This window comes from Pteropus vampyrus, unplaced genomic scaffold (genome assembly GCF_000151845.1).
Source record: "Pteropus vampyrus isolate Shadow unplaced genomic scaffold, Pvam_2.0 Scaffold640, whole genome shotgun sequence".
In the NCBI taxonomy this organism is placed as follows: domain Eukaryota; kingdom Metazoa; phylum Chordata; class Mammalia; order Chiroptera; family Pteropodidae; genus Pteropus; species Pteropus vampyrus.
Window position 1 is genome coordinate 392585 of NW_011889421.1, and position 12105 is coordinate 404689.

The 12105-nt window shown below is 49.9% G+C and overlaps 1 protein-coding gene across 2 annotated transcripts in view; it reads left to right on the forward strand.

The window, feature by feature from the left end:
• The first annotated feature begins 809 nt into the window (after positions 1-809).
• Positions 810-12105, forward strand: part of MAPKAPK2 (mitogen-activated protein kinase-activated protein kinase 2) — a 46629-nt gene continuing 35333 nt past the window's right edge. Inside the window, exon 1 of one of the 2 annotated variants that reach the window (XM_011384995.2) lies at positions 810-1391. In XM_011384995.2, coding sequence (XP_011383297.1) covers positions 1131-1391 — 261 coding nt within the window. In that variant the 5' untranslated portion in view covers positions 810-1130. The remainder of the gene's footprint in view (positions 1392-12105) is intronic. The other variant, XM_011384996.2, reaches the window with a different exon arrangement.

Sequence of the window (12105 nt, forward strand, 5' to 3'; positions counted from 1 at the left end):
ACTTCTCATGGCTGTAGGTTCAGGGTTTAACTTTTCCACATTGGAAATCAGAACCTATTCACCAGACCTTCCCTTTTATTATGTTCCTTGTCTTATCTAATTCTCTCCACAACTCCACGAAAGGTATTGCTGTTCTTCCGGAAAGCAGCCAGCCAGTTGGTAAAGGCTTTCCGAAATTCAGGCAGTCTGAATGTCAATCCATTCTCTTCCCACCCTGTATCCCTTTTTAAAAGTAAATTTACATGAAAAAAAAAAATGTTCAAAGGTATAATTACTGAATTGTTCATAGTTACACATGTCTTTATTGAAAAACAATAACTTTATGAGAGAAGAAATACAAAACTCAGAGGAAAATGTTCAACTTAAGAAAATATTTAATATTTGCCTCACATCTATTCCTAGGATAAACGGCCTATGTAGCTCCAGCTCCCCACTGAGATCTCATTCAGTCCACACTTTCAGTCATTTCTCGCCTTCAAAGTACACCCCCTCTTCCAATTGGCTGCTGCTAAGAGACACACAGTTGGAAAAAAGTGGATTTTCTATCTGAACAGCTAATTTCATACGACTCCCCCTTCCCTTTTGGTGGCCCCGATTAAGAACTAGGATTTCTCAGTCCCCACTCTCTGCCCGGCAAGCCCCCCCAGTCCCGCTTTCCACGCTCCGTGTCTCGCGTCCTCCCCTTTAAGGCCAGCCCCTCCCTTACACCCACGCCTCCCCGGCCCCGCCCCGCCTCCTCAAGCCCTGCCCCCTCCGACCCTCCCCTTTAAGGACCGGCCCCGGACGCAGACGAGGCTGTGACGCGGCCGCCGGCCCCCGGGCTGGTTACTTTGTCGCGCGGCCGCTTTCCCCCCCGGGCTGGGCCCCTGCCGTCCCGCGTTCCACCGAGCGCCAGGCCCCCGGGGGGAGGGTGGGAGGGAGGGAGCAGGGCCGGTGGGCGCCAGCGGCGCACGGCGGGACCCACGGAGCCCCGCGACCCGCCGAGCCTGGAGCCGGGCCGGGCCGGGGAAGCCGGCTCCAGCCCGGAGCAAACTTCGCCGCCGGGCGGGGGGTGGCGGGGACCCCGTCCGGAGCCGGAGGAGGGAGCGGCCGCGGGTCCTCCGGCCTCCGCTCCCGCGTCTCCCGGCACCATGCTGTCCAACTCCCAGGGCCAGACCCCGCCGGTGCTGTTCCCCAACCCGCCGCCACCGCCACAGTCCCCCGCCCCGGCCCAGCTGCCACCGCAGATCCCGCAGCAGTTCCCCCAGTTCCACGTCAGGTCGAGCCTGCAGATCAAGAAGAACGCCATCATCGACGACTACAAGGTCACCACCCAGGTCCTGGGGCTGGGCATCAACGGGAAAGTTTTGCAGATCTTCAACAAGAGGACCCAAGAGAAATTCGCCCTAAAAGTAGGTTTGGGGCCCGGGGGAGGAGAGGGCGGGCAGACGGGGCTCCCAGGGACGACCCCCCGGCGCCCGGGAGCGGGCGGAGCTCACCGTCGCTCAGCGTGACCGCGCCGACCCCTTCCTGGGACGGGGCGTCCCGGCCGCGGCGGGGCCGTGGGTCCTGGCGCCACGGGTGCCAAGTGCGCGGCAAGGGCGGGGGGCAGCGAGACAGTCAGGTCCCAGCCGACCACGCCGCGGAGACCGCGTTTCCGGTCACCTCCCGGTGTGAGTGGCGGGGCCTCGAGAGGACTCGTGAGGACTCTGCCATTTTGGGGTTTGAGCGGGATCCAGCCGAGTCGGAACTGTTGGCTTCGGGACCACTTCTGCTAATTTCACCGCGTCTCGAGGAAGTGATTTTCGGGTGTTGTGGTTCCCCGTCCTCTCCTCCCTCCTTCCTTTCAGCGGGCACAAAGGACCCATTACTCATTGAGCTGGTTGGTCCGTTGGTTTGGAGAAGTCGGATTTCAGAGGTTTATTTAGCCTCGCTCCTTATTTGGGAGCCGGAATGTGTGATTTCACTTCCCTGGGCCTCGCGAGTGCGGCGGTGCCGCCTTGCGGCGCGTGGGCCCGCGTGGTGGGTGCAAGGCTGGGGATTCCGATGGGCCACCGCCCCCCGGAGAAGGAGGAATTGTTTTGATCCGAGAGCTGGCGCCCTCCTACCTTCAGTGCCTGTGAGGCTCCAGATGGGAGGCCAGCAGGCTCCGGCGCGGCTTCTGTTTCCATAGCTCCATTGATCATTGTCAAACCAGTCTGGAAACCACGCTTGGCCCGGTGCTGATTCCGCAGATCCGAGGTGGCCACTTGAGTCCTGGACATGCGCCATCGGTGGACAGTGGGAGGGAGAGTTATCCTTGAGTTGGGGAAATCCAAACTCTTATTTTATTTTATTTTTTTTAGGACTTGTGGTAGAGGGAGAATGGGAATTCAGTGAGAATACTTACTTCAGAAGTTAAACAATGGACTCGGAGGTCTGATGAGATGAGTGGGTGGGTCCCCAATGTGGTGGGAGCCAGTGTTCAGAGTCACTAAAAAGATTTTCCCCTCAGAGGGTTTTCAGATCAAACCACATCTCTAAAGGTGACACATCACGCCTCTTTCCCCTGAGGTGTCTTAATGATTGGAGGAGAAAATTACTTCCTGTGTTATATTTCTCTCTTCCCCCTCAACCCTCATGGCTAGTTGTATTTCAGCTATTAATACAAAACTCCAATATGTGTTATGGGTGGAACTGTTGGAATATATAATTAGATGTAATAAAACCTTGGTAGGTACTTCAGGGTTTTAGAGAGCAAACATGTCCAACTTCCAGATTTTAAGGCCTCTAAAATTATTTTCTTGCTGCTTTCATTCTTTATTTTTCGAGAGAGGTTTCAACCAGTCCCCATATTGTCAGATTTATTTGGTTTCTACTTTAAGGTGTTGCTCTGGGCTTTTGGTTGTTGTTTAATGTTGGACTGTTGGAGAAGGAATAGATTAGCATCTTGAACACTTTAATACTTTTTGTGCCTTAGATCACTTATAACTGGGGTCAGGGTGGGGAGTAGTTGTTTGACCATGGATGTGACCTTGGAGAGTGGAGTTGAATGAAAGTTTGACCACAGTTAACTCGACCCGTTGAGGAAATGACAGACATTTCTTTCCAGGAGAGTTTTCTGTCTTCTCTGAGACACCATCTGCTTTCACCCATCAGCAGTTTGGGGACACTGGCTGCTCATTTTCTTGGAGAGTTGGAATATTGTATAAAGACTTCAGAACAAAAGCCCTCAACTTCTGCTCCTTTTTCTATTTAATAGACACACAAAACCACCCTCTAGAATGCTTTTGGGTGGCAATTCAGATTTCTGTTGTAATTCATGGGAGAGAAATTTTGATATTTTCTTCCCCTGTGAATAGTTCTGAAAGGGAAAAACCCAGCAGGATTTTAAGTAACACTCAGTTTATTCTTCTTGGGTTAGAAATGGATGAAGATTGAAGTCAGAGTCTGTTTTGACAGGCAGCCTTCTCCCAGATCAGATGAGTTGACTGAACTGTTAAATTGTAGATTTCCCACATATCTTTGTGTAAAAACTTAATAATAGAAGAAAGAAAGGATGAGGCATTCAGAGACTGACAGCAGTGTCAACAGCACTTCCATATCCAAACATTGGCTAAGACATAATTACAGCTGTAGGGGTAATCTGGTTCAAAGGATCCTGTTCCAGACATACACCAAAGAGATTTCTAGGTCTTGAATCTTGATTAATTTAACCTTAGGTTCTGAGAGTGAAGTGATTTTCAAAACCCAGAAGTGTTTTGATTATAAAGCAAGGAAGGATGATGTGTGCGTGGCTGGGGTAGGGTGGCAGGACGGGTTGTCCTATCCAGAAGGTGCCTGAAGAAAAAGGCAGGAGACCTGTACTGAGGCCGTTCCTGGGGCTCTGGAGCAGAGAGCAGGGCAGCAGCAGGGCCTCTGACTGCTGTTTCACAGCTCCGAGAGTTGATGGGAGGTGGCGGCTGCCCAGATGCCCTGCTCCCTGTCTGTGGTCTGTGACTCCTTCACCCTGTTAGGTGAAATCAGTGCTTTAAGAAATAGTCTCAGCTCACCCTGCTGCTTCTCTGTCTGCACCTGAGAGAGCTAACATTTAAATGCTTTTAGTGGGTGCTATGACCTCACCTCGCCATCTCTCCTGGCTGCTTCTGCTGAATTCTGAATCATACTCATACTTCGTCCACAGTTGGAAGGGACTTTAGAGGTCATCTCCTCTAACCCCCTCACTTTGCAGATGAGAAAAGCAAGCCCCAGAGCAAAGACTTACTTGAGGTAACATAGTCCTGCACTTGGAAGAGCCAGGATGAGAACCTAGGAGGCCTGACTCTGGGTCTCAGGCTTATTTCTACTTCATGACTGCAGTGGCGTCAGCAGGCTCGGACTTGGGCCTGGCTGCTGCTGCTCCTGAGCCCCTCAAGCTGGAGGAGATTCACTCTCACTTCAGACCCTCTGTGACTTGTGGGCCAGGGGGTGCTGGGCGGTGGGTATTAATCACCTTCCCAGAAATAATCTATGAAGTTAGAGGGACAGCTTATAAACCAACTCAGCAGCTCCATGAGTTTTGAATCTACAGTAACAAGCTTTTTTTTTTTTTTCTTTTTTACCATCCCCTCTCCTTTTTAGGGAGTGTTTGATAGAAATTTAATTTATTCTTATTTCTGTACAAGAATATGGGAATTCTATTAACTATTTATTTGATAGGGGCACCTAGTCTCAACCCACTTGTGTAGTAATTGGTCGTATTCTCCAAAGGGAGAATTCTCAGCTGCTTCCTGCTTCACTGTGTCATGGTGACTCTTAGGTATTAGCTGAACAAATTTAATTAAAGCTGGCATCGTTGTCCCTCTGTGCTGTGTGACTCTGATTAGGTGAAGCCTGTTATTGCTTTACAAAATATAGAATGTTGTCATAACTTATCTCTGTTTATCTTTCCATTGCATGGATTAGAGAAAACAAGGTCCTGTGGTTTCTTCTCCTTGCCTTTCTCCAGTGGTCCTCCCTTCCCAGGTCACTTAGTGTCACTGTGATATGGCTTACTTTGGTGTTCTGAAGAGGAGCCGACGAACTGCTCATGGTTGGTCCGACACTGTTAGAGGGATGGATGACCAGAGCTCCCACATCCCCGCAGTGCAGGCAACGTCCTGTCCAGCACACCTCATGCCGTGTTCCTGTCCAGGAGCAAGATCAGTAGTGTGGCTGGGTGACAGGCAGTGCTCCAAATTGGGGTTTGTTGGATGGAATCTCAAGGTGAGGAAAGTTTCATTGACCAAACCAGCCTCTTTTATAATCACTGTGGTTACCGGTAGTTAACAGCTTACTGAGCATCCCACCATATGTTTAGTTATATAGAGGATGCAGACATATAAAGTGGCCTTAAAATTTGGGGGGTTAAGAAACCGATTTGGAGAAGGTGAAATTAACAAATGCAGTCTAGGTCTGCACTGTTCAGTGTGGTAACCAGTAGCTATGCATGGCTATTTAACTTAAAATTAATTAAATTAAACTAAATTAAAATTTAAAAATCAGGTGCTAGCCACACTTCAGGTGTTCAGTGGTTACTTGTGGCTAATAACTACTAAATTGAACTGTGCAGAAGAACATTTTCATCTTTGTAGAAAGTTCCACTGGACTTTGCTGGTCTAGGAGTTAAATTGTATGGTTGGGAAGAGAGGAACTTTGAAATAGAGCAATTCGTGAGGACTGAAGGAGCCAAGGACAGCTCATTACAGGGTCCCTGAGGAATGAGCAGATCTGCAGGAGATGATGGTGACATTGGCCCTGGGTAGATTTGAGGGGAGAGCAGGAGATCAGGCTGATAGGGAGCCAGTGGGGCTGGTGGCTCAGAATTGAACCTAAGCCATTTTTTGTATTAAAAGCAGGTTTTAAAGTGTTTGAAGGGCATAAAGTAAACAGGATGTTGTAAAGAAAGTTATGAATCACTGAGGTTGGGGCTTGTGGTTTTTTGAGGGGGGATTTCAGAGCCCCTGTCCCTCTCCTGGGGCCTTGGCCCCCGTCTACTGCAGCAGGGCTCTTGGCATCCACTGAGGCAGGATCAAAGCCAGCTTGGCTCACGGTTCATTTTCACTTGTGAATTCTGGGATTTGCTAGAGCTTGAAAATAATCTCCAGCTAAGATCTGGGATCAGTGGCTTACAGAAGGTGGGGAGTGGAGAATAGCAGCCCCAAGCCTTGGGCCCAGATATTGGTGGGTTTCTGGGAAATGAAAGAGCTCCTTTTCAAGAGGATGGAGGTATTGGTATCCATGATTAAGATGTTTTGACTGCTTGGGATCTGAGAAGTTGGGCCATCATCAGTTGATGGTTTTAATTAAGAAGCGGGTGCAGGGGATATAGGGCGAGCCCAGCAGAAGCCAAGCTTCAGGACTGCTGGAGGCAAACTTAATCCCGGGCCAAATACTGGGGTTGGGGGAGGGAGCTAAAGCTCTTGTCACCCGCTGTGGAGTCTGTGCCAGGAGGAATGTCAGCCGCAGTGGGGAAGGACAGGGCACCAGCATCTGCTTCCAAGTCCTTCCACAGTTCCCAAGCGGCCCTCCTGTGTTCTGATCCAGGATTCTGTGTGGTGGTTTGATGTCTGTAGTACAGGATCCATGCTTTCCTGCTTCATCTCCTCTACTTCAGGCCCTTCCCAGGATCATCTGAGTTCTCTTTTCCCCTTTTTCTGTACTGTATCTTTCCAGGTGGGTCAGTGTCCCAGAGGGAGGTGGGCGGGCAGGGCAGAATTGTTCTTTGTGGTTGAAGGGGCTGCAGCTGCTCTTGGTAATGATTTAAGGCCCGGTTGTAAAGGGACTCACACCTCCTTGCACCTTTGAGCTGACAACACTCCCCTGTCGTCTTTCTTGACTCTTTCCATCTCACCAAGGAAAAGGCTGGGCCAGTCCAGCAGGTTGAGTGGTATGTCCAAGGTCTTACCTGGTGTCAGCATCAGAACCATGTCTTGGGACTTGCTTCCTTGGGACCGCCTCTTGGTCTGGGTTCCTTTGGTTGTTTGGGTGCCAGAGGTAGTAGTACCAGGATTGTAGACCTGGCAGTACAAAACTGAACTCCACTAACTGGTCACTAGGACCTTTCTACATAGGTCACCTTATAAACAGAGACACTGGTAAAGAGAAGGGGCGACACCTCTGGGCAGCTTTATGTCCACCAGGTATGAATCCAAATCAGATTTTTTACCTTTTCTAGTCTTTAGGGGATGCTGATATTTTGTATTTTAAGATACGTATGGATAGAAATATCTAGAGATGAGCCTGTTACTATGTGTTATGTGATAGATTAGAAAGAAAAAAAAAGAGGTCTAGTCTTTGTGCCCTGCTAGCGAGTTATGTGACCTTGAGCAGATCAGTTACACTTTCCAGGCCTCAGTGCACACATCAGAGGGTCAGGCTACTGGTGGCTTCTTGAACACTAGCATGTGGGACAGGGGAAGGCTGTGCTGGAAATGAGTTCGAGGGCGGGCAGGATAGCTCACTGACTTGCTCCATGTCTGACCATCAGCAGTATGTGGGCCAGTATGCATGCCTTTTTGATAGGCTTAATTAACGCCGTCCTGTAGGGTAGCCTGTGTCCAGTTAATTAATAATCATCACTGACTAGCTGCTCCTTTTCTTGTGTGAAGACTCGGAAGGTGTTTTAGTTAGCAGAGAGGATGGGCCGGGTAACTCTGTGTGCTATGAGTCTACTCTTTTAGGGCAGTGGTGGCTCAAGGTAGACATGGAGAATTCTTTCTCTTCCTCATCCAAAACTCTTTCCCCATTTGAAGTTGTGGTGCCAAACATGGCCCCTGTGATTAGTGGTGCAGGCTGTGCCCTGCATAGGGGCACCTGGCTGAGGGAGGAAGTGAGGGCTGTAGTCTAGCCCAGCATCTACTTGTTAAGCTTTGCCTTGGCGTGTGCTCGGTCCATCCAAACGACTGCCTTCTTTTTCACTCAGAGATATGGTATGAGCTAGGGGCCGTTCTGAGATGAGAGTTGGAGACTGATTCCCAGAGCTGATGAGGAAATTAGGATTTACATCCAGGTACCACTTTTTACCATAGGACTGGGTAAGAAGGGATATCAGGAGTCTGAAGAAGCGAGAGGAGAAGGCGGATGCCTGGCGATGTCTGTTTTTTTTTTCTCCTTCCTGCCCAGTCAAGGCTAATGTAGTGGATTCAGCCCTGGAGCTTTTGGGTCCTGTGTGCCAGGTCATCAGATTTGGTTGGAGGAAGAAGAGACACAGTGAAAAGCACAGTGTGGAATTCTTGGGGTCTTTATTCTCTGATCCAGTAAACACCTTTATGTGCCATCCAGCAGGCGGTAAAGGCTGGGACGTGGCCTCAGGGTCAATCTGTATCTGTAACTGATGTTCTCTCTAAGACCAGCCAGGCTGTGTTTTTATTCCTCTAGGAACCTGGGCTGCCCCAATGGGTCATAAGAAAGGGCATCTTACTCTTAAGGGATGTGTCCAGGCATCTCCATGGCCAGTGTTCCCCAGGACTTGTCCGGGAGGTGAAGAGCGGTGACCAGAGGCAGAAGCTTTGTGGCCACCGTTGGAAGTCTTTCCTGTCTCAGAGACGATGAGGGGAACACAGGGAGCCTCCGTGTCCATGCTTTCTCTCCACTTGGCTTATCATGATGATTCTTCTTTTGAATCTGAAGCAAAGGTGAAATCTCTCCAGTGCCAGGTAGGGGAGGGGCCTAAGAGGAGACTCACTGACAGTCTCCCTACCAGCTCTTCCACTTTCATGTTCCTGGGGGGCTCCTTCCCCCTGCCCCTCCCCATGCAGATAGTTGAGTTGGTCACTTTGCTGCCATTTTGATTATTCATATCATTACGAGGCTGCCAGGCCACACTGGGCATTTGCAACCTGGTCTCCTGCCCAGGGCCCAGAACTGCTACTCAGTCCCTCTGTCTCAACAACTAAAAATAAACCTGCCACTGCCACAGTCTCCCCTCACTGCCAGGCCCTGGTATCTGTCCAAGGTCTTCTTGCCACACTTCTGAACTTCTCTCTTTTCACTCATGCCCTCCCCATTTGCCCCTTTGCTTCCAGCCTCAGATCAGTAGGTGGTTTGGGATCGACTCATTTTCTGAGTGCTGGGAGAGGGCTGTGACTGGTGTTTGTCCAGGTAGCAAGCTGTATGTGCACAAAGACTCTGGGGAGCTGCCTTGCTTATTTCCCACTAGGGGAAGGGTGAGAAAAGGAGGAGGATGACTAAGTTCATCAGTTGATTACGCTTTTGGCTGTGCTCGCCTCCAGCTCTGGCTTCCTTCAAGCTCCACCTGCAGGCAGGCCTGCTTCCAGGAGGTGTGTGGGGCTGAGGAGGAGAGCCCTACCTGCAGCTGTCCCAGGCCCTCACCTTTCTGCCCTGGGACTGAGCATGCTACCTGCCTTAGGACTCCTGCCTTGTTGCTAAGCGATACTAGGCACCTCTCTCCACCTCTGCAGTGTGGGGCTTCAGGTTACCACACTCGCAAGTGTGACCTCATCTTGTTGGCTTCCAAGAATAACTGGACTCTGGCTCTCAGGCCTTCCTGAGTCAGGCCATGGCCTCTCTGGCCCTCTCTGCTTAGCCATCTGCAGGGTGTCACAGAGAGCATGGGTCTCTTCTACCTCCTGACTGTGGGGGGCGGGGAGCTTGGTGATCTGTGTCCACTGAAGTCCACTGAAGTGACCTCTTCTCTTGCCTCCCATGGATCCTGGGGACTTACTGAAGGAGGTGAGGAAAGGGGCTCTGGTAGCTGGGATACCTGTTCAAATGATGGAATCTGGGCAAAGTATTTCCTTTGGTTTGGCTTTGGCATTCTCTCCTTTCTGAATTTTCTAGTCCTTGGACAGGTGTTGGTATTGATCAAGTGCAGGAGGAGAGGGTTTCATGTCTGTGTCTGGGATGAGGGCTTATTTGGGAGATGGGTATGTGGGGAGAGTGATAGGAGCCAAAGCAGGACTTGGAGGGCCATCTGCCTTCGTGAGGGGTACAAATCTAGACCATGTCTCCATGTCTGTCTTCTGCAGTCTATCCCTCTGGGGCCTCCTTTCCACTACAGAATTTCTCTGCCAAGGCCCATTGGCCTCTGCAGGGGAGGAGTTGGGTGTAAATTACTAAGAGTTTATTTTTAACTCTGACAGAAGGAGCCCTGTCCTTGGGTAGCCATGTTATCCTTCTTTCCCCATTCCATGGCCCCTTCCCTGGCTTCTATAATGCGTAGAGGAACGCTGGTAGGATCCTAAAGGCCAGGCTCCGCAGGAGCTAGGAAGAAAAGTCTAAGTGAAGAATGGCAGGTTGCTTGGCAGAGCTCAGGTCGTGGGGGCTAGGGAGGGAGAAGGATGGCCCTGGGCATTTGAGGCCACTGGTGGAACTTGGAGCATCCTAGGAATGTAGATGGACTGGTGAGGAGAGTGTGCGCTTTGGAGCTTAGAGCACAGAGCACTCTGCTCTGCTGTGTTGGTGACGGCGGCAGGGGGTCATCTAGTGCCTTTTCTCCTGCCTCTCTCCTTATAGATCTCCAACAGGCAGAAGGCCACAGGGGCTAAATGAGCATGTTTAGTAAGTAACTAGCTTTATATAAATGCTCATGTTTATAGAAATACCGGATTTTGTTATTCCTCTGGCTGTCAGGCTCACGAGCTTCATATTCTTTCCACTAGAGCCTGTGTGGGATTCTCAGGTACTTCATACCCTTTGTGTCCTCTACTCTTGGCAGTGCTGCTGGAACCTGTGCTAAGAGGTGGAACAGGGGTGCGAGTGCCCCTTTGCATGGGTCTCCTGATTTCATGGAATTGTTTTGTTTACCTTGCCTTAGATTTTTTTTTCATAAAATTGAGTTTGAGGTGTAATTAGAGAAAGAAGGAATAGCAGAAGGGATGGGCAGTAGAAACACGGGACTGACTCTGAGACCCTTAGCCAAGGAAGGTCTTGGCCCTCAATTCCTTGGAGTGCACTGCGGCGATTAGTTTGCCTAAAGCCCAGCTCCGATCTTTGCAGCTTCCCAGCTTCCCTTCAGCGGGTTCCCTTTGCCTGCAGAACATAGGAGATGTCCAGATCCTTCCCTGATCTGACCCCAGTAGTTTCTTTTTTGTACCTGAATGCATGCTATGTTCAGCTTAAGAGCTTAAGAGACTTATCTATGCTGTTTTTTAAATAGGACTCTGCTTTCTCACCCCTTTACCTTGGCTGTCCTGTCTGTCTGTCCATCTGTAGTGTCTTTGCCTCCCTGCCCCACCCCTCTCTGCATTTACCTATTTTAGCTTGTATGAGTGATGCTGCTACTTTCATGAAGCCTTTCGCACCAGAAACAGATCTCTCTCATGCCTCCCTGTCAAACTTTCCAAGATAGTTTTACCTTTTATTCCACATTTTAAATGTCTTTCTCCATGTGCAAGGTGTTCCTCTAGATATTGGATTCTAAGTTCCTTGCAGACCCACATCTTCATTATTTTTGTATACGTTTTCCATGTGGTGACTATATGCCATCATTAAAATAAATCCGTAGGGTTCTTTGGCATTGTGCATCATACCTAGCTGCCTAATAAAGGTGTGACAAGTGACTAATAGTGGATGCTACCTATATAAACATAAGGTACGAGTGGTGATCCTCAGGGTTGAGGTGACATTTGAGTGCGCCTTGGAAATATTTGGGACAGTTCTGGGAAAATGACAGTGTTGGGTTGGGGGTTGGGCTCTGTATGACTGAGCCAGGTTTATGTGAAGGTCCCCCCCCAGTGTCTGTCCCTGTTCTTTCCCCTGTCTACTAAAAAGCCACTCTCAGAAGAGTGTTCTGGGCATTTCTTCCAACCACCCACTCGGATTTGCTGACTCAAGCTGGCACCTTCTGTTTCTGCTAACGGAGTTCTCGTTCTTGTAAGGGCCCTGACCACAGTTTCCCATTGATGCCTCTCCTCCTTCTCCTCCCTCTTCCAGAACCCCTCCTTTTCCTGTTCCGCTGTGGAGGTGACCCTTCTGCTTCTAGCAAAACTTTGAGCCAAGGACAGATGTGGAACTTGCCAGCTTTCCTACAGCTTTTGTCATTTAGTTAGCTTCAGACACAGCACAGATACACAGATGCAGTCCAAGGTGATCTATCTGCCGGCCTTGCTCCCTTGTGTTGCAAGAGGACTGGCGTTGCACACCGAGTTGTCGGGACTGAGGTCAGAG